Source organism: Myotis brandtii, unplaced genomic scaffold (genome assembly GCF_000412655.1).
Source record: "Myotis brandtii unplaced genomic scaffold, ASM41265v1 scaffold504, whole genome shotgun sequence".
Classification (NCBI taxonomy): domain Eukaryota; kingdom Metazoa; phylum Chordata; class Mammalia; order Chiroptera; family Vespertilionidae; genus Myotis; species Myotis brandtii.
In genome coordinates, this window is record NW_005369217.1 from 3810166 (window position 1) to 3832742 (window position 22577).

General features: G+C 37.9%; 1 protein-coding gene across 1 annotated transcript in view; it reads right to left on the reverse strand.

Moving 5' to 3' along the window:
- Nucleotides 1-2873: 2873 nt before the first annotated feature.
- Nucleotides 2874-22577, reverse strand: part of MRPL42 (mitochondrial ribosomal protein L42) — a 39853-nt gene continuing 20149 nt past the window's right edge. Inside the window, exon 5 of the mRNA XM_005877028.2 lies at nt 2874-3037. Within this exon, the coding sequence (XP_005877090.2) occupies nt 2899-3037 (139 nt within the window). The 3' untranslated portion in view covers nt 2874-2898. The remainder of the gene's footprint in view (nt 3038-22577) is intronic.

The window sequence follows — 22577 nt, forward strand, 5'->3', positions numbered from 1 at the left end:
GATTGATGTTTCCATCTCTCTCTCTCCCTCTCCCTTCCTCTCTGAAATCAATAAAAATATACTTTTTTTTAAAAAAAAAAAAAAAGAAAGTTAATTCTCCAAAGCATTGATATATGAATGTGTGGTTTGAGAAACTTCCAGTTGAATAATCTCTTAGTAGCTCTTTGTACTTGAAGAAAAAAGAAATGTCATTTAGTTAGTTTTTAATTCTTTCTACTTTTATAACATGGCATAGCTCAAGCTGTATAAAACATTAGATATAAATCAACCTTAAAAAACCCAAACTATTTTTCAAAGATATGTGATCAAACATGACTGGTAAATATTTCTAATTACCAAATTCTATCAACTTTTTTTCCTTTCATCTTTCCCCCCAAATTAATAATATGTTAATGAAAAAAAGTAAACTACTTAAAAATATTTCCTTTTGGTAACAGTGGTCATTATTTCCTTTTCTATTCACTATTCCTTACATTTTACTGAACACCTGAACCTCAGCTAGTTTTATTAAAAGAATTAGATTAAATAAACTTTGAATGTAAAATCATTTTTCACATGAATTTTCAAAACTTCACAAATATTTTAGAAGTTTTAATAAAGTACCTTTCACCCTCTAATAGGATTCCTCACCTCCTAAATAGAAATCACAGGGGCAGCAATGCTATTAAGGTCCATATACAGTGAGGCAAAAGTAGGTTTACAGTGAGTATGTGAAAGTTTATTCTTGTATTATTATTTATTAACTAGAGGCCCAGTGCACAAATTCGTTCACAGGTGGGCTCTGGCCAGCCCAGCCCCAATTGAGGCGGATTGGGGCCCGGCCTGTGGGGAGGAGGAGATGGCAGGAGGTGGTTGGCCAGCCCACACCGATCAGAGCCCGATCAGGGCTGGGCAGGCTGGGGGGAGGTGCTGTGGGTGATTGGCCAGCAGGCCCCACCACTGATTGGGGTGAAGGGGGTTATTGGGGGTGGGGTCGGCCATGGGGAGGGGCTGTCTGGGGGAAGGGCCGTGGGGGTTGGCTGCTGGCCCCGCCCCCCAATCAGGTCAGTTTGCTGGCTGCAGTAGGTGTCTAGCGACGGATTGTTCTGGTCTTATAGCATTCCAGTCACTGGCTTTTTATATCTATAGACTAGTGGCCCAGTGCACGAAATTTGTGAACATTAAAAGGGAATTAGAGGAAATATTTTAATATTGCTATTTGCCCTTTCTCTATAATAGAAGTGTCAGAGATGAAAGAAAATTAGTAAAATGTATATGAAAATCTTCCTGTTAGAGTCTGGGGCATGCTGCAGGACCCAGAGTCATGTCCCCACCCACCCGCGTGCACCTCGAAATCGTGCAAGACCCAGACCAGGCCAGCCCCACCCTCACTGGGCAAGATCCAGACCCAGCCGACCCCACCCCCGTCAAGCCCCGCTGGGTGGGGGGCACAGCCTCAGGGCACTCATCAAGCCCCGCCGGGCAGGGGATGCAGCCTCAGGTCTCCCAGCCAAGGTTCGCCATCACTGACCTAGAGTCAAGTCCCCGCCCACCACCTGCACGTGCTTCGAAAACGCAGGAGACCCAGACCCAGCTGGTCCCACCCCCATTGGGTGAGACCAAGACCCGGCCAGCCCCACCCCCATCAAGCCCCTCTGGGTGGGGGACTCACAGCCTCAGGTTCTCCGGCCTGGTGCTGGGGCGGGGGGCGCAGCCTGAGGTCCCCCGTCAAGCCCCGCCAGGCAGGGAGCGCAGCCTGAAGTCCCTGCTAAGCCCCACTGGGTGCCGGGTGAGGGCTGCAGCCTGGTCCCCCGTCAAGCCCTGCCGGGTTGGGGGAGGGACGCAGCCTGAGGTCCCCTGTCAAGCCCTGCCGGGCAGGGGGGTGCAGCCTGAGGTCTCCCGGCCTGGCGCTGGGGCAGAGGGCACAGCCTTAAGTCTCCTGGAATGGCACAGGGGCACGGGGCGCAGTCTGAGATCCCCATCAAGCCCCGCCGGGCACCAGGCGAGGGGCGCGGCCTGAGGTCCACCATAAAGCCCCGCAGGGTGGGGACGTGGCCTGAGATCCCTTGCCCCGGCCAGGTGCCATGCAGCCTCAGGTCCCTGCTGTATGGTCATGTTACAGTGTCCTGGCTAATTTGCATATTCCTCTATTATTAGCATAGATTGTGTTACTTTCCATATGAACAACTATAAATCTAGTTTTGCCCACCCTTGTATAAGCCAGTAGTGACAAAAAACAGCAGGATATACTATTAACATTCTCATAACACTAGGTTAGTGATACTGATTGCATGTGTTCCAAAGCTAGCATAAATTTAAAACAGCTAAAAAAAATTTCAAGCAATCTACATAATATAGTCTTTATAGCAAAGTACATTCCTGGGTAAAAGAAAACACCCTTTGTTGTTATGATGCACTGTAAAAAAGCTTTGGAGACTGACCAGTTTGGATCCTGGCTCTTCCACTTGCTAGGTAGGTAGGTCACTTAGTGCCCGTTATCTATAAAATGAGGATGATGCTCTTTCTTCAGAGGATTATTGTGAGAATTTAATAATGATGTATGTAAAGGACCTAGTAGATAGTAGTAACTGATTTAAGTGTAACTAATTTAATTATATCCTAGATGCCAACCCCCTCTCTCCCAAACATAAAATGTTTTCTGAGTAGACTTTCTGAGTTTCATTTTAAAGCCAATTTTAAAATCTTCAGAAGGAAACCATGCACATTTTTAATATTTACTCTACTAACAATATGTGGCTGATAATGTAGAATATTTCATCATACTAGTCACATAAAAATAAATAGAAGACTAATATCTCAAAGGAAAATAAAGTAGGTTTCTCTAAATAAGAAGGTCAAATCCAGAATTAATATATATAAAGAAATACACATTCTAATGGATGAAAAGACATTTTATTATTATTTTACTATATAACATAGTAGTGAATATATCTGATTGCATTTTCTCAAATGGCAAATGAGAACAGGACAGCATTTTACTGAAAACCTCAATATCATCTGTCTTGGAGGATTCAGTTTCCTACGATGTGTATGATACCTTGAAAAGAAAAAAATATTTAAGATAATTTATTTTAGTAAAAGTGTTTCTGACAGAAATATCAAATTTCTATTATTATTTTGCCATCTATTAATTAGTACTCAATGAAATCAAACTACATACATATGCTGTTAGCTATATCTCATTTAGTTCTTAATAAGCCACATTTCCCCAGAGTATAAATTGTTTTCTATTAATTAAACACTTTGGAAAATCTTCATTCAGATCTTGACGATAACTTCAATATGGCAACCTGGATGATTGTTAAAACCTAATAATTAACTAAAAATTATCTTTATAATAAAGAAAGCACATTGTCAACATGCTCTATTAAAGTTTTATTTGAAAAGGGATTTTTTCTTCTAAATGGAGGGCTCAAGCTGCAAAAGTATGTTTTAATATACACTAGGATACAGTTAGTAATCCATTTATGGAAAAATGTGCAATATCACAAAATATGAAAGAAATGAAAATTAAAACAGCAAGGAAACTTTTATTGTTTGCAATTACAAATATTTTTAAATTCATACTGCCCAATCTAAGCACTGGAGTGGTGAAATAAGCAATATTAGACCTGACTGATTGAAGTATTAACTGGTAAAATATTTTTGAAAAGCAGTATTAGCAATATATATTTTTTTTCATTTTTAAACAGTCATAACTTTTGATCTAGTAATTCCTCTTCTGGAAATCTATCCTAAAGCAATATAGAAAAGTAGTTAAAATTTTAATTGGGGCAGGGGGAGATACAGGATGCAAATTTAAATTACAGTATAAATAAAACCATATAAAGCAAACTAACACAACTTATGTATAGATACAAAGTAAAATAAAATGCATTGTTAGCAGTGATCATCTTTGAGTAATTTCACCATGAAGAATTCTTTTTGCTTCTCTGCATTACCTTATTTTCTCTATTAAGAAAATTTCTGCAGAGTATATGTGGTTTTTGTTGATGAGTTATCTTCAAAAAAATTCCCCTAAAGCCAGATTTTGGCAAGTTGATCTGAGTAAGGTTGTTTTTTTAACTTTTTAAATCTAATATGAAAAAAATACAATGTAAGGATTTCTATACCATAAATGATGATACATGTATCTTATGCTCTTTAGTTGTGATGATTAAGATATCAAAAGCAGCTCTGGCCTGCTTTACTCAGTGGTTACAGTGTCAGCCTGCAGAACAAAGGGTCACAGATTCGATTAGTAGTCAAGGCCATGTACCTGGGTTGCAGGTTCGATCCCCAGTCAGGATGTGACTCATGTGTCTCTTTCAAATCTATGTTTCTCTCTCTCTCTCTCTCTCATTCTCTCTCTCTCCCCCTCTTTCTCTCTCTCTCTCTCCTCTTTCTCTCTCTCTCTCCCTCTCCTCCCTCCCTTCCACTCTCTCTAGAAATCAATGGAAAAAATATCCTTGGGTGAGGATTAACAACAACAAAAAAGATATCAAAAGCATTTTTTGCTTATTTTAAGGTTTCATATAAGCAACTTTCCTATACATTTTTTCTGATGTTGACTTTTTTTTAACTATTTGTGAAATATAGCCTTGGCCAGTGTGTACTGAAAGGCTGCCAATTTAATTCCTGGACAGGACACATACATGGGTTGTGGGCTTGATCCCCAGTAGGGGGCGTGCAGGTGGCTGCCCATCTATCAATGTTGCACTTTCTCATTGATGTTTCTCTCTCTCTCTCCCTTCCTCTCTCTCTAAAATTCAATAAACTATTTTAAAAAATTAAAAATTTGTGAAATTTATAAATTAATTTGAAAAGAAGTAAGTACATCTATATATACTAACAAGGAACATTAAGTTACAGAATAGTACATACACCTTATCTGTGACAACATGGATGAACCTAGAGGGTATTATGCTAAGTGAAATAAGTCAGCCAGAGAAAGACAAATATCATACGATTCCACTTATATATATGTGGAATTTAAAAAAACAAAATAAACAAAACAGAAATACACTCACAGAGAACAAATGAGAGGAAAGTTGGGGAGCTGGGTGAAAAAGGTGAAGGGATTAAGAAGTACAAACTGAGAGTTACAAAATAGTAACAGGGATGTAAAGTATAGCATAGGGAATACAGTCAATAATACTGTAATAATTATGCATGGTGCCAGGTAGGTACTACAACACTTATTAGGAGGGATCATTTTGTAAGTTATATAAATCACTATGCTATACACCTGAAGCTAATATAATATTGAATGTCAACTATAATAGAAAAAAATTAAATTAAAAAAATACGTATAGCAAATCATTTATGTAACCATTTCTACATGTACTTATATTGGCACAGTACTAATGCAACAGAATCCCCAAAAGGTATTCACTCAATGCAGCAGGGGTTTGGGAAATCATAAACTTTTTAAAATTATTTATAAAATTTAGAATATGCATTTTTCTGGGAAATGGATTCACATGTTTCATCAAATTCTCAATGAAGTCTGTGGTGCTAAAAATGCTAAATGTGCCCTAATCGGTTTGGCTCAGTGGATAGAGCGTCAGCCTGTGGACTGAAGGGTCCCAGGTTCGATTCCAGTCAAGGGCATGTACCTTGGTTGTGGGCACATCCCCAGTAGGAGGTGTGCAGGAGGCAGCTGATCGATGTTTCTCTCTCATCGATGTTTCTAACTCTCTATCCCTTTCCCTCTCCCTTCTTCTCTGTAAAAAATCAATAAAATATATATTTTAAAAAAAATACTAAATGTGATCCAGCTTTTACATTGCTCAACTATTTTCACTATTCAAGAGTGACTTCAAAATGCTTGAGACCCTGATAGCCCTAAACCTAACAAAGTCAAGTTCTAAAATATGCTCAATGTCAAATAGTCCAATAGCATTTATAGATGATTTATCATGCATGGATTTTCATTATGTGCTACAATCACTAACCAGAAATAAGTACATTAATTTTAGAGTATCTTTATAACTTATCATCCAGGGTAAGACGCTTTAGAGAATAAAACCCACCCTATAATAACAAAAGAGTTAAGCTGAGAGTGCTCCTGGCAAATCAATAGGTATATCATTACCCTTCTTAAATTACATAATGACTCAGTGATATCTAGAATATTTGTCCACAATTTTTAATCCAGAGTAAAACTTTACCTCCTGGTTCACACTGCAGCTAATTCCCAAATTTGTTTCCTACTAATGATACCAGCTAATATTTGTTTCCTCCATGGAAAATATTAAACTAGCTATTTAAATAAAACAGTATTGTTATTTGTACATTTATAGGATTGCTCTACATTTCAGAAATTTAGAATTACTTTCCAGATCCGTCTTATCTTCCATATAGCCTTCTTCCAATCCTTTCTTTCCATTTTACATTTAGTGGAGCTATGTTTACTTACTACTTTCATATTTATGAGCACACAATGGAATATAGAGATGTATTATAAAGTTGTACACATGAAATTTATGTTATTAACCAATGTTACCCCAATAAATTTAAAGAAAATAATCAGAATCATTCACTCGTTCATTTGTTCATTCATTTTTAAATGTAAGTATCTACTAAGTGCCAGGTACTATTTCTAGGTGCTAAGGATTCTGTAGTGTACAAGACAAGACAAACCCCCCACCCTCATGAAGATTACATTCCAATGCAGAAAACAAAATAAATAAGTTGGCCAGGGAAGGCTATAGTGAGTAAAAACCTGAAGGAAGCGAGAGAGCTAGCTTTGCTGATATCAGCAGGAAGAGCTTTTTACACAGTGAACAGCAAGTACAATGGCTTTGAGGTGAAAGGAAGGGCATGTTAAGAGGCCATATGGCTGGAACAGAGTAAACAAGGAAAGGATCAGTAGGAAATGAAGGTAGAAAGGTAATGGGGTCAGATTATGTAGGTTCTGGTAGGTACTAGTTAAGGCCTATAGCTTTTCTCTGAGTGAGATGGGAAGCAGTTGCAGGGTTTTCAAGAGAAAAATTATAAGAACTAACAGAAGTTTTAACAGGGTTACTCTGGCTATGTACTAAGAATACACTACAGGGAAGCGAAAGCAGAAACAGGAACAGCACTATACATAATAAGCCAGGCAAGAGATGGTGGCAGAGGAAGAGGTGATAAGTGGTCAAATGGGATACATTTTGGAGACAAAGCTAACAGGATTTGCTGATAAACAAGATGTGGAGTGTGAGACGGAGAACAGCCAAGAGTGGCACCAAGGTTTCTGGCCAAGCAATTAAAAGAATGGATATGGCATTAACATAGATAGGGAAGGCTAAAGAAGAAGCTGGTTTGTGGGGGACCAGCAGAAGTACAGTTATAGACACAGTAAGTTAGGGATACCTATTAGGAGACTGACAAACAGGTCTGTAGATCAGAGGAGAAGTGACCATAGATAGATTTGGAATCCATTAGCATTCTGATGGTACTTAAAAGCCATGAGTCTGGATAAGATCACTGTCTTAAAGAATCAGACAGAAACGAGGAGAGATCCAAGAACTGATCCTACAGTACTCAAAAATTTAGAGATAGGGGAGATGAAAAGGAATCAGGGCATCAGCAAGAAAAACTAAGGTAATATATGAACTTTAGAAATATAAGAGTTTCAACAAAGTTGTTAAGGTTAAATTAATGAGAAAAATAACATGCTCAAATACAACCTGCAGGAACTCTGTTAACACTGCTAAATGATGTATTCTGGAAATACTTATACTGTAAGGAATGCTCCATCACTTTTGATTTCTTTCATGCCAACTGAAGAAGACTCAAGAGGAACTTGTGCACAGATACTGGCAACACTAAAGGCCAACAAGAAATACCTCAGGGTTAGCTGTGAAGAGCAAAGAAACTCAGAATCATGTCCTCAAAAACTAGTTAGAGTGGCTAACAAAAGCAAATTACTGCAAGCAGTACAAAACAAATGGATTACTAGTACATAAGCAGTACCTTTCAAAGAATATGTTCATGTTCGAAGTTTCATGACTTCAAAGTAAATATAATGTAATAGCTAAGCCAGTTTAATTTGTTTTCATTATCTCTGATATCATCAAACAGGAAGCAGCAGGAGCCTCATGGATATATATGTTATTTTTTAAATCAATCTTTGCAGAATTGAACAAAAAAAAAAAGTAATTCAGGCAAAGGCAGAGGGAAGGAAACTAAAAGTTCAATTTAACCCCAAATCCACTGTCCTGGATTTCTTCATAAGTCATTTCCCACACTAACAATTCAAACAGTTCTAGCACTCAGTCTCTGTATAAAGCTCAAATCTAAGACTCTGAATTGCCATCCTAAAATAAATCACTAGAATCAGGAAAAAGCAAAATCCAATTCACAGATTTAGCAGTAACAATTTTTACTTCAGATAACCTACTCACCAACGTTTAATGGCCATTATTTCAACATCAATTCTGTACAGTCATACTACCTACACTCCCACCCACCCACCTTGGGTGAGGCCAATAACTAGATGCAGGTATTTTATGACTGAATGAGGTGGGGCAACACCTTGGGATCATAAATCTTTTGCTGACCTTGATTAAGAATCAGATAATGAGGAAAACCTTTGTGACCTTCCTAGATCAAATGGAAATTAGATGAACCCACATAAATTTTCTTATGGTTTTTTTTTGTTGTTGTTTTTTTTACTTTTAAAGGTTTAAAATAAGAATCTCTTTTTAACAGGAGACCCAACATATATAAAAAAGTAGGTCTAAAAGTTGAGGTAGGGGGCCTCCAATCCCAACTCTGATTTGCCCAGCAGAGGCCAGGCCAATGGAAAACAAACCATGAGAGGTAGTCTGGCAAACAACCTAACTGTGGTTTGGAAGGAGGCACTATAAGAAAGAATGGTATCAACAAAGTTGTCTCTTACCCATCTTTCCCCTAGAGACATCTCAGAGACACTGGCATACAAAGGACAGTGGTTAATGAATGGGAAGAGAAAACTGAAGAGTCAGGGCAGGGCACCTGAAAGGTTTTAAACCTCTTTTCAAAGGGACATTGCTTATATGCTCATTTGATGCAACTTAAGAAAACATCAATATAAGTTTCCTGAAAATGCAAAATAACACATTTGCTCTTTTTACCACAAGCCATAAACCATAAGAACTTAGTTTCTAGGACATATGGGCTTCCATCAGCCAGGTCCTGGGCTGGTCCAGTCGTGGAAACAAGAGCCCAGTTTCAAGTCCCAGCCTCCTCCCTTCAAAAGGGCAAGGATGTCCATAGAATTGCGGCAATAAAGAGAGCTCTCCAAGGCCCCTCTCTGTGGCAGAGACCCCCAACCTGGACAGCAGCTTATCAGCTAGGCTTGAACCCACATAACTTGACAGCTGAACTCTGGGAATAAAACTTCCAAGAACCACTGGGACATTTACCAGTTGGCCATCACGAAGACTACTGTAAATAAACCACTATTTCAAAAAGAAATTGAACAACTTCAAGATGGTGTGAAGATAATTAGGTAAGACAATATTCCATCACACCAAAACTTAGCACCCACACATTGTACTAAAAATATTGTGTTAGAGGCCTTATGGAAAATCACAAAACAGAAGATGCATTCCTGAGACAAGAAAAAAATCTAGAGCAAAGTCAGGAACAAGACAAGGATATCCACCTTTATAAGTTTTATTCAACACTAGTGGCCCAGTGCATGAAATTCATGCACAGGGGTGGGGGGGAGTGGGGGAATTCTCCCTCAGCCCGGCCTGCACCCTCTCCAATCTGAGACCCTTTGGGGGATGTCCAACTGCCGGTTTAGGCCCAATCCCTGTGAGTCCCACAATCCGGGACTGCTGGCTCCTAACTGTTCACCTGCCTGCCTGCCTGATCGCCCCTAACCACTCTGCCTGCCAGCCTGTTTGCCCCCAATTGCCGCCCCCGCCAGCCTTCTCGCCCCCAACTGCCTCCCCTTGCCAGCCTGATCGCCCCCTACTGCCCCCCTCACCAGCCTGCTCGCCCCCAAATGCCCCCCGGCTGGCCTGATCGCCCCCAACTGGCCCCCCCTGCTGACCTGATTGCCCCCAACTGCCTCCCCGCCAGCCTGACCACCCCCAACTGCCCTTCCCTCCTGATCTGATCACCCCTAACCGCCTCTGCCTCAGCCCGGCTATCATCATCATGGCTTTGTCCAGAAGGTCTCCTGGTCTAATTAGCATATTACCCTTTTATTAATATAGATAGTACTGGGAGTACTAGCCATAGCAATGAGACAAGAAAAAGAAATAAAAGGCATCCAACCTGGAAAGGAAGAAGTAAAACTGTCATTTGCAAGTGACAAGATACTGTATATAGAGAGCCCTAAAGATTCCACCAAAAAACTACTAGAATAAATAAATTCAGTAAAGTACCAGGATACAAAACTAATATTCAGAAACTGGTTGCATTTTTAAATGTTTTTATGGATTTCAGAGAGAGGAAGGGGGGGGAGGGAGAGAGAGAAACATCAATGATGACAGAGAATCATTGATTGGCTGCCTCCTACATATCCCCTACTGGGGATGCAATCAGCATGTGCCCTGACTGGGAATCGAACTGAAACCTCCTGGTTCATAGGTCAACACTCAACCACTGAACCACACCAGCCAGGCCAGTTGTATTTTTATACACCAATAACAAACTGTCAGAAAGAGAAATCAAGAAAACATTCCCTAAATTCAATAAAAACTTAAAAAATAAAATAAAGAAGAAAATAAAAGAAAAAAGAAAACAATCCCACTTACAATTGCGCCAAAAAACCTAGGGATAAATTTAACCAAGATGGTAAAAGACTGTACTTAGAAAATTGTAAGAAACTGAAGAAACTGAAGACTTTTATTGATTTTTTTTCTTTTTTAGAGAGAGGAAGGAAGAGGGAAAGAGTGAAATATCAATGTGAGAGAGGGAAGCATCAATAGGCAACCTCCTACAAGCCCACAACCATGGCTTGTGCCTTGGCCAGGAATCAAACCAGCAACCTTTCAGTGCATGGGACGACCCTCAACCAAGTGGGTCACACCAGCCAGGGCAGAAATTGAAGATTTAACTAAATAGAAACACATAACTTGCTCATGGTTGGGAAGAATTAACATCATTAAAATGTCCATAATAGCCAAAGTAATCTATAGGTTCAATGTAATCTCTATCAAAATATCAATGGCATTTTTCACAGATATAGAACAAAAAAATCCTAAAAGTTATATGGAAATTCAAAAGGACTCTAATAGCCAAAGCAGTCTTTTAAATATATATATAATATACATACATTATATTTTGATTTCAGAGAGGAAGGAAGAGGAAGAGATAGAAATATCAATGATGAGAATCATTGATTGGCTGCCTCCTGCATATCCCCTACTGGGGATGCAATCAGCATGTGCCCTGACTGGGAATCGAACTGAAACCTCCTGGTTCATAGGTCAACACTCAACCACTGAACCACACCAGCCAGGCCAGTTGTATTTTTATACACCAATAACAAACTGTCAGAAAGAGAAATCAAGAAAACATTCCCTAAATTCAATAAAAACTTAAAAAATAAAATAAAGAAGAAAATAAAAGAAAAAAGAAAACAATCCCACTTACAATTGTGCCAAAAAACCTAGGGATAAATTTAACCAAGATGGTAAAAGACTGTACTTAGAAAATTGTAAGAAACTGAAGAAACTGAAGACTTTTATTGATTTTTTTTCTTTTTTAGAGAGAGGAAGGAAGAGGGAAAGAGTGAAATATCAATGTGAGAGAGGGAAGCATCAATAGGCAACCTCCTACAAGCCCACAACCATGGCTTGTGCCTTGGCCAGGAATCAAACCAGCAACCTTTCAGTGCATGGGACGACCCTCAACCAAGTGGGTCACACCAGCCAGGGCAGAAATTGAAGATTTAACTAAATAGAAACACATAACTTGCTCATGGTTGGGAAGAATTAACATCATTAAAATGTCCATAATAGCCAAAGTAATCTATAGGTTCAATGTAATCTCTATCAAAATATCAATGGCATTTTTCACAGATATAGAACAAAAAAATCCTAAAAGTTATATGGAAATTCAAAAGGACTCTAATAGCCAAAGCAGTCTTTTAAATATATATATAATATACATACATTATATTTTGATTTCAGAGAGGAAGGAAGAGGAAGAGATAGAAATATCAATGATGAGAATCATTGATTGGCTGCCTCCTGCATATCCCCTACTGGGGATGCAATCAGCATGTGCCCTGACTGGGAATCGAACTGAAACCTCCTGGTTCATAGGTCAACACTCAACCACTGAACCACACCAGCCAGGCCAGTTGTATTTTTATACACCAATAACAAACTGTCAGAAAGAGAAATCAAGAAAACATTCCCTAAATTCAATAAAAACTTAAAAAATAAAATAAAGAAGAAAATAAAAGAAAAAAGAAAACAATCCCACTTACAATTGTGCCAAAAAACCTAGGGATAAATTTAACCAAGATGGTAAAAGACTGTACTTAGAAAATTGTAAGAAACTGAAGAAACTGAAGACTTTTATTGATTTTTTTTCTTTTTTAGAGAGAGGAAGGAAGAGGGAAAGAGTGAAATATCAATGTGAGAGAGGGAAGCATCAATAGGCAACCTCCTACAAGCCCACAACCATGGCTTGTGCCTTGGCCAGGAATCAAACCAGCAACCTTTCAGTGCATGGGACGACACTCAACCAAGTGGGTCACACCAACCAGGGCAGAAATTGAAGATTTAACTAAATAGAAACACATACCTTGCTCATGGTTGGGAAGAATTAACATCATTAAAATGTCCATAATAGCCAAAGTAATCTATAGGTTCAATGTAATCTCTATCAAAATATCAATGGCATTTTTCACAGATATAGAACAAAAAAATCCTAAAAGTTATATGGAAATTCAAAAGGACTCTAATAGCCAAAGCAGTCTTTTAAATATATATATAATATACATACATTATATTTTGATTTCAGAGAGGAAGGAAGAGGAAGAGATAGAAATATCAATGATGAGAATCATTGATTGGCTGCCTCCTGCATATCCCCTACTGGGGATGCAATCAGCATGTGCCCTGACTGGGAATCGAACTGAAACCTCCTGGTTCATAGGTCAACACTCAACCACTGAACCACACCAGCCAGGCCAGTTGTATTTTTATACACCAATAACAAACTGTCAGAAAGAGAAATCAAGAAAACATTCCCTAAATTCAATAAAAACTTAAAAAATAAAATAAAGAAGAAAATAAAAGAAAAAAGAAAACAATCCCACTTACAATTGTGCCAAAAAACCTAGGGATAAATTTAACCAAGATGGTAAAAGACTGTACTTAGAAAATTGTAAGAAACTGAAGAAACTGAAGACTTTTATTGATTTTTTTTCTTTTTTAGAGAGAGGAAGGAAGAGGGAAAGAGTGAAATATCAATGTGAGAGAGGGAAGCATCAATAGGCAACCTCCTACAAGCCCACAACCATGGCTTGTGCCTTGGCCAGGAATCAAACCAGCAACCTTTCAGTGCATGGGACGACACTCAACCAAGTGGGTCACACCAACCAGGGCAGAAATTGAAGATTTAACTAAATAGAAACACATACCTTGCTCATGGTTGGGAAGAATTAACATCATTAAAATGTCCATAATAGCCAAAGTAATCTATAGGTTCAATGTAATCTCTATCAAAATATCAATGGCATTTTTCACAGATATAGAACAAAAAAATCCTAAAAGTTATATGGAAATTCAAAAGGACTCTAATAGCCAAAGCAGTCTTTTAAATATATATATAATATACATACATTATATTTTGATTTCAGAGAGGAAGGAAGAGGAAGAGATAGAAATATCAATGATGAGAATCATTGATTGGCTGCCTCCTGCATATCCCCTACTGGGGATGCAATCAGCATGTGCCCTGACTGGGAATCGAACTGAAACCTCCTGGTTCATAGGTCAACACTCAACCACTGAACCACACCAGCCAGGCCAGTTGTATTTTTATACACCAATAACAAACTGTCAGAAAGAGAAATCAAGAAAACATTCCCTAAATTCAATAAAAACTTAAAAAATAAAATAAAGAAGAAAATAAAAGAAAAAAGAAAACAATCCCACTTACAATTGTGCCAAAAAACCTAGGGATAAATTTAACCAAGATGGTAAAAGACTGTACTTAGAAAATTGTAAGAAACTGAAGAAACTGAAGACTTTTATTGATTTTTTTTCTTTTTTAGAGAGAGGAAGGAAGAGGGAAAGAGTGAAATATCAATGTGAGAGAGGGAAGCATCAATAGGCAACCTCCTACAAGCCCACAACCATGGCTTGTGCCTTGGCCAGGAATCAAACCAGCAACCTTTCAGTGCATGGGACGACACTCAACCAAGTGGGTCACACCAACCAGGGCAGAAATTGAAGATTTAACTAAATAGAAACACATACCTTGCTCATGGTTGGGAAGAATTAACATCATTAAAATGTCCATAATAGCCAAAGTAATCTATAGGTTCAATGTAATCTCTATCAAAATATCAATGGCATTTTTCACAGATATAGAACAAAAAAATCCTAAAAGTTATATGGAAATTCAAAAGGACTCTAATAGCCAAAGCAGTCTTTTAAATATATATATAATATACATACATTATATTTTGATTTCAGAGAGGAAGGAAGAGGAAGAGATAGAAATATCAATGATGAGAATCATTGATTGGCTGCCTCCTGCATATCCCCTACTGGGGATGCAATCAGCATGTGCCCTGACTGGGAATCGAACTGAAACCTCCTGGTTCATAGGTCAACACTCAACCACTGAACCACACCAGCCAGGCCAGTTGTATTTTTATACACCAATAACAAACTGTCAGAAAGAGAAATCAAGAAAACATTCCCTAAATTCAATAAAAACTTAAAAAATAAAATAAAGAAGAAAATAAAAGAAAAAAGAAAACAATCCCACTTACAATTGTGCCAAAAAACCTAGGGATAAATTTAACCAAGATGGTAAAAGACTGTACTTAGAAAATTGTAAGAAACTGAAGAAACTGAAGACTTTTATTGATTTTTTTTCTTTTTTAGAGAGAGGAAGGAAGAGGGAAAGAGTGAAATATCAATGTGAGAGAGGGAAGCATCAATAGGCAACCTCCTACAAGCCCACAACCATGGCTTGTGCCTTGGCCAGGAATCAAACCAGCAACCTTTCAGTGCATGGGACGACACTCAACCAAGTGGGTCACACCAACCAGGGCAGAAATTGAAGATTTAACTAAATAGAAACACATACCTTGCTCATGGTTGGGAAGAATTAACATCATTAAAATGTCCATAATAGCCAAAGTAATCTATAGGTTCAATGTAATCTCTATCAAAATATCAATGGCATTTTTCACAGATATAGAACAAAAAAATCCTAAAAGTTATATGGAAATTCAAAAGGACTCTAATAGCCAAAGCAGTCTTTTAAATATATATATAATATACATACATTATATTTTGATTTCAGAGAGGAAGGAAGAGGAAGAGATAGAAATATCAATGATGAGAATCATTGATTGGCTGCCTCCTGCATATCCCCTACTGGGGATGCAATCAGCATGTGCCCTGACTGGGAATCGAACTGAAACCTCCTGGTTCATAGGTCAACACTCAACCACTGAACCACACCAGCCAGGCCAGTTGTATTTTTATACACCAATAACAAACTGTCAGAAAGAGAAATCAAGAAAACATTCCCTAAATTCAATAAAAACTTAAAAAATAAAATAAAGAAGAAAATAAAAGAAAAAAGAAAACAATCCCACTTACAATTGTGCCAAAAAACCTAGGGATAAATTTAACCAAGATGGTAAAAGACTGTACTTAGAAAATTGTAAGAAACTGAAGAAACTGAAGACTTTTATTGATTTTTTTTCTTTTTTAGAGAGAGGAAGGAAGAGGGAAAGAGTGAAATATCAATGTGAGAGAGGGAAGCATCAATAGGCAACCTCCTACAAGCCCACAACCATGGCTTGTGCCTTGGCCAGGAATCAAACCAGCAACCTTTCAGTGCATGGGACGACACTCAACCAAGTGGGTCACACCAACCAGGGCAGAAATTGAAGATTTAACTAAATAGAAACACATACCTTGCTCATGGTTGGGAAGAATTAACATCATTAAAATGTCCATAATAGCCAAAGTAATCTATAGGTTCAATGTAATCTCTATCAAAATATCAATGGCATTTTTCACAGATATAGAACAAAAAAATCCTAAAAGTTATATGGAAATTCAAAAGGACTCTAATAGCCAAAGCAGTCTTTTAAATATATATATAATATACATACATTATATTTTGATTTCAGAGAGGAAGGAAGAGGAAGAGATAGAAATATCAATGATGAGAATCATTGATTGGCTGCCTCCTGCATATCCCCTACTGGGGATGCAATCAGCATGTGCCCTGACTGGGAATCGAACTGAAACCTCCTGGTTCATAGGTCAACACTCAACCACTGAACCACACCAGCCAGGCCAGTTGTATTTTTATACACCAATAACAAACTGTCAGAAAGAGAAATCAAGAAAACATTCCCTAAATTCAATAAAAACTTAAAAAATAAAATAAAGAAGAAAATAAAAGAAAAAAGAAAACAATCCCACTTACAATTGTGCCAAAAAACCTAGGGATAAATTTAACCAAGATGGTAAAAGACTGTACTTAGAAAATTGTAAGAAACTGAAGAAACTGAAGACTTTTATTGATTTTTTTTCTTTTTTAGAGAGAGGAAGGAAGAGGGAAAGAGTGAAATATCAATGTGAGAGAGGGAAGCATCAATAGGCAACCTCCTACAAGCCCACAACCATGGCTTGTGCCTTGGCCAGGAATCAAACCAGCAACCTTTCAGTGCATGGGACGACACTCAACCAAGTGGGTCACACCAACCAGGGCAGAAATTGAAGATTTAACTAAATAGAAACACATACCTTGCTCATGGTTGGGAAGAATTAACATCATTAAAATGTCCATAATAGCCAAAGTAATCTATAGGTTCAATGTAATCTCTATCAAAATATCAATGGCATTTTTCACAGATATAGAACAAAAAAATCCTAAAAGTTATATGGAAATTCAAAAGGACTCTAATAGCCAAAGCAGTCTTTTAAATATATATATAATATACATACATTATATTTTGATTTCAGAGAGGAAGGAAGAGGAAGAGATAGAAATATCAATGATGAGAATCATTGATTGGCTGCCTCCTGCATATCCCCTACTGGGGATGCAATCAGCATGTGCCCTGACTGGGAATCGAACTGAAACCTCCTGGTTCATAGGTCAACACTCAACCACTGAACCACACCAGCCAGGCCAGTTGTATTTTTATACACCAATAACAAACTGTCAGAAAGAGAAATCAAGAAAACATTCCCTAAATTCAATAAAAACTTAAAAAATAAAATAAAGAAGAAAATAAAAGAAAAAAGAAAACAATCCCACTTACAATTGTGCCAAAAAACCTAGGGATAAATTTAACCAAGATGGTAAAAGACTGTACTTAGAAAATTGTAAGAAACTGAAGAAACTGAAGACTTTTATTGATTTTTTTTCTTTTTTAGAGAGAGGAAGGAAGAGGGAAAGAGTGAAATATCAATGTGAGAGAGGGAAGCATCAATAGGCAACCTCCTACAAGCCCACAACCATGGCTTGTGCCTTGGCCAGGAATCAAACCAGCAACCTTTCAGTGCATGGGACGACACTCAACCAAGTGGGTCACACCAACCAGGGCAGAAATTGAAGATTTAACTAAATAGAAACACATACCTTGCTCATGGTTGGGAAGAATTAACATCATTAAAATGTCCATAATAGCCAAAGTAATCTATAGGTTCAATGTAATCTCTATCAAAATATCAATGGCATTTTTCACAGATATAGAACAAAAAAATCCTAAAAGTTATATGGAAATTCAAAAGGACTCTAATAGCCAAAGCAGTCTTTTAAATATATATATAATATACATACATTATATTTTGATTTCAGAGAGGAAGGAAGAGGAAGAGATAGAAATATCAATGATGAGAATCATTGATTGGCTGCCTCCTGCATATCCCCTACTGGGGATGCAATCAGCATGTGCCCTGACTGGGAATCGAACTGAAACCTCCTGGTTCATAGGTCAACACTCAACCACTGAACCACACCAGCCAGGCCAGTTGTATTTTTATACACCAATAACAAACTGTCAGAAAGAGAAATCAAGAAAACATTCCCTAAATTCAATAAAAACTTAAAAAATAAAATAAAGAAGAAAATAAAAGAAAAAAGAAAACAATCCCACTTACAATTGTGCCAAAAAACCTAGGGATAAATTTAACCAAGATGGTAAAAGACTGTACTTAGAAAATTGTAAGAAACTGAAGAAACTGAAGACTTTTATTGATTTTTTTTCTTTTTTAGAGAGAGGAAGGAAGAGGGAAAGAGTGAAATATCAATGTGAGAGAGGGAAGCATCAATAGGCAACCTCCTACAAGCCCACAACCATGGCTTGTGCCTTGGCCAGGAATCAAACCAGCAACCTTTCAGTGCATGGGACGACACTCAACCAAGTGGGTCACACCAACCAGGGCAGAAATTGAAGATTTAACTAAATAGAAACACATACCTTGCTCATGGTTGGGAAGAATTAACATCATTAAAATGTCCATAATAGCCAAAGTAATCTATAGGTTCAATGTAATCTCTATCAAAATATCAATGGCATTTTTCACAGATATAGAACAAAAAAATCCTAAAAGTTATATGGAAATTCAAAAGGACTCTAATAGCCAAAGCAGTCTTTTAAATATATATATAATATACATACATTATATTTTGATTTCAGAGAGGAAGGAAGAGGAAGAGATAGAAATATCAATGATGAGAATCATTGATTGGCTGCCTCCTGCATATCCCCTACTGGGGATGCAATCAGCATGTGCCCTGACTGGGAATCGAACTGAAACCTCCTGGTTCATAGGTCAACACTCAACCACTGAACCACACCAGCCAGGCCAGTTGTATTTTTATACACCAATAACAAACTGTCAGAAAGAGAAATCAAGAAAACATTCCCTAAATTCAATAAAAACTTAAAAAATAAAATAAAGAAGAAAATAAAAGAAAAAAGAAAACAATCCCACTTACAATTGTGCCAAAAAACCTAGGGATAAATTTAACCAAGATGGTAAAAGACTGTACTTAGAAAATTGTAAGAAACTGAAGAAACTGAAGACTTTTATTGATTTTTTTTCTTTTTTAGAGAGAGGAAGGAAGAGGGAAAGAGTGAAATATCAATGTGAGAGAGGGAAGCATCAATAGGCAACCTCCTACAAGCCCACAACCATGGCTTGTGCCTTGGCCAGGAATCAAACCAGCAACCTTTCAGTGCATGGGACGACACTCAACCAAGTGGGTCACACCAACCAGGGCAGAAATTGAAGATTTAACTAAATAGAAACACATACCTTGCTCATGGTTGGGAAGAATTAACATCATTAAAATGTCCATAATAGCCAAAGTAATCTATAGGTTCAATGTAATCTCTATCAAAATATCAATGGCATTTTTCACAGATATAGAACAAAAAAATCCTAAAAGTTATATGGAAATTCAAAAGGACTCTAATAGCCAAAGCAGTCTTTTAAATATATATATAATATACATACATTATATTTTGATTTCAGAGAGGAAGGAAGAGGAAGAGATAGAAATATCAATGATGAGAATCATTGATTGGCTGCCTCCTGCATATCCCCTACTGGGGATGCAATCAGCATGTGCCCTGACTGGGAATCGAACTGAAACCTCCTGGTTCATAGGTCAACACTCAACCACTGAACCACACCAGCCAGGCCAGTTGTATTTTTATACACCAATAACAAACTGTCAGAAAGAGAAATCAAGAAAACATTCCCTAAATTCAATAAAAACTTAAAAAATAAAATAAAGAAGAAAATAAAAGAAAAATTGCCGCCCCCGCCAGCCTTCTCGCCCCCAACTGCCTCCCCTTGCCAGCCTGATCGCCCCCTACTGCCCCCCTCACCAGCCTGCTCGCCCCCAAATGCCCCCCGGCTGGCCTGATCGCCCCCAACTGGCCCCCCCTGCTGACCTGATTGCCCCCAACTGCCTCCCCGCCAGCCTGACCACCCCCAACTGCCCTTCCCTCCTGATCTGATCACCCCTAACCGCCTCTGCCTCAGCCCGGCTATCATCATCATGGCTTTGTCCAGAAGGTCTCCTGGTCTAATTAGCATATTACCCTTTTATTAATATAGATAGTACTGGGAGTACTAGCCATAGCAATGAGACAAGAAAAAGAAATAAAAGGCATCCAACCTGGAAAGGAAGAAGTAAAACTGTCATTTGCAAGTGACAAGATACTGTATATAGAGAGCCCTAAAGATTCCACCAAAAAACTACTAGAATAAATAAATTCAGTAAAGTACCAGGATACAAAACTAATATTCAGAAACTGGTTGCATTTTTAAATGTTTTTATGGATTTCAGAGAGAGGAAGGGGGGGGAGGGAGAGAGAGAAACATCAATGATGACAGAGAATCATTGATTGGCTGCCTCCTACATATCCCCTACTGGGGATGCAATCAGCATGTGCCCTGACTGGGAATCGAACTGAAACCTCCTGGTTCATAGGTCAACACTCAACCACTGAACCACACCGGCCAGGCCAGTTGTATTTTTATACACCAATAACAAACTGTCAGAAAGAGAAATCAAGAAAACATTCCCTAAATTCAATAAAAACTTAAAAAATAAAATAAAGAAGAAAATAAAAGAAAAAAGAAAACAATCCCACTTACAATTGCGCCAAAAAACCTAGGGATAAATTTAACCAAGATGGTAAAAGACTGTACTTAGAAAATTGTAAGAAACTGAAGAAACTGAAGACTTTTATTGATTTTTTTTCTTTTTTAGAGAGAGGAAGGAAGAGGGAAAGAGTGAAATATCAATGTGAGAGAGGGAAGCATCAATAGGCAACCTCCTACAAGCCCACAACCATGGCTTGTGCCTTGGCCAGGAATCAAACCAGCAACCTTTCAGTGCATGGGACGACACTCAACCAAGTGGGTCACACCAACCAGGGCAGAAATTGAAGATTTAACTAAATAGAAACACATACCTTGCTCATGGTTGGGAAGAATTAACATCATTAAAATGTCCATAATAGCCAAAGTAATCTATAGGTTCAATGTAATCTCTATCAAAATATCAATGGCATTTTTCACAGATATAGAACAAAAAAATCCTAAAAGTTATATGGAAATTCAAAAGGACTCTAATAGCCAAAGCAGTCTTTTAAATATATATATAATATACATACATTATATTTTGATTTCAGAGAGGAAGGAAGAGGGAGAGATAGAAATATCAATGATGAGAATCATTGATTGGCTGCCTCCTGCACGCCCCATACTGGGGATCAAGCCCATAACCCAGATATGTGCCCTGACCAGGAATCCAACCCTGACCTCCTGGTTCATAGGTGGATGCCTAACCACTGAATCACACCAGTCAGGTATATCTTCAACATTTTTTACCTGGACTATTATAATAGTTCCTTAATGGGTCTCTGACTCCAACCTTTCTACATATCACCTTATCCCAGAGCCTTGTTAATGATTTTCTAATGTACAAAAGTTGGGCATGTCAGTTTGCTTCTTAAAATTTGGCAATGAAAATATGATATAAACTCCTCAACACAACATAAAATCCTTCATAAGGCCCTTCCTACATTCCCTTTTCATATTTTGGGTCTTATCCAAGCTCTACTACTTGCAAATTCCCCAGTACATTCTAACACATGCTATTTTCTCTGCCAGTGGAGCCTTTTCCCCATTCCCCATGGCTTAATTCAAGGTTCAACCACTCTGTTTTTTACTCTCCATTTCCTCCTTGCCAATAAACAACTTGAAAATAAGGATTGTGCTTCTGATTATCTAGCACTTAGAACATCTCAATAAATATATTTTCATTAATCCCACAGCATGTTGAGCCATAAACGTGCCATGCCAGCCCATTGCTGGTTATTGGTGGACACAGTGAATAAGAACAAACATAAACAATGAAAAAAGCAAGCTCATAATTTTGGTAGCGGAGAGAGAGAGAAGAAGAAAGAGAGAGAAGAAAACATTAAAGCCAGAATCAGATAGGGGTCAGAATCAATGTGATAAAATGTTAGCACTTACAAACAAACAGAGGGGCAATTGTAGACTACTAAAGGAATTGAGAACACTATATACTGCCCTATTATTTGCTGTGTACCCTAGTTTTGTTTTTTTGCAACAAAATCTGTTAAAGAAATGGATTAAGGCAGTGGTTCTCAACCTTCCTAATGCCTCGACCCTTTAATACAGTTCCTCATGTTGTGGTGACCCCAACCATAAAATTATTTTTGTTGCTACTTCATTACTGTTAATTTTGCTACTGTTATGAATCGTAATGTAAATATCTGATATGCAGGATGTATTTTCATTGTTACAAATTGAACATAATTAAAGCATAGTGATTAATCACAAAAACAATATGTAATTATATATGTGTTTTCCGATGGTCTTAGGCGACCCCTGTGAAAG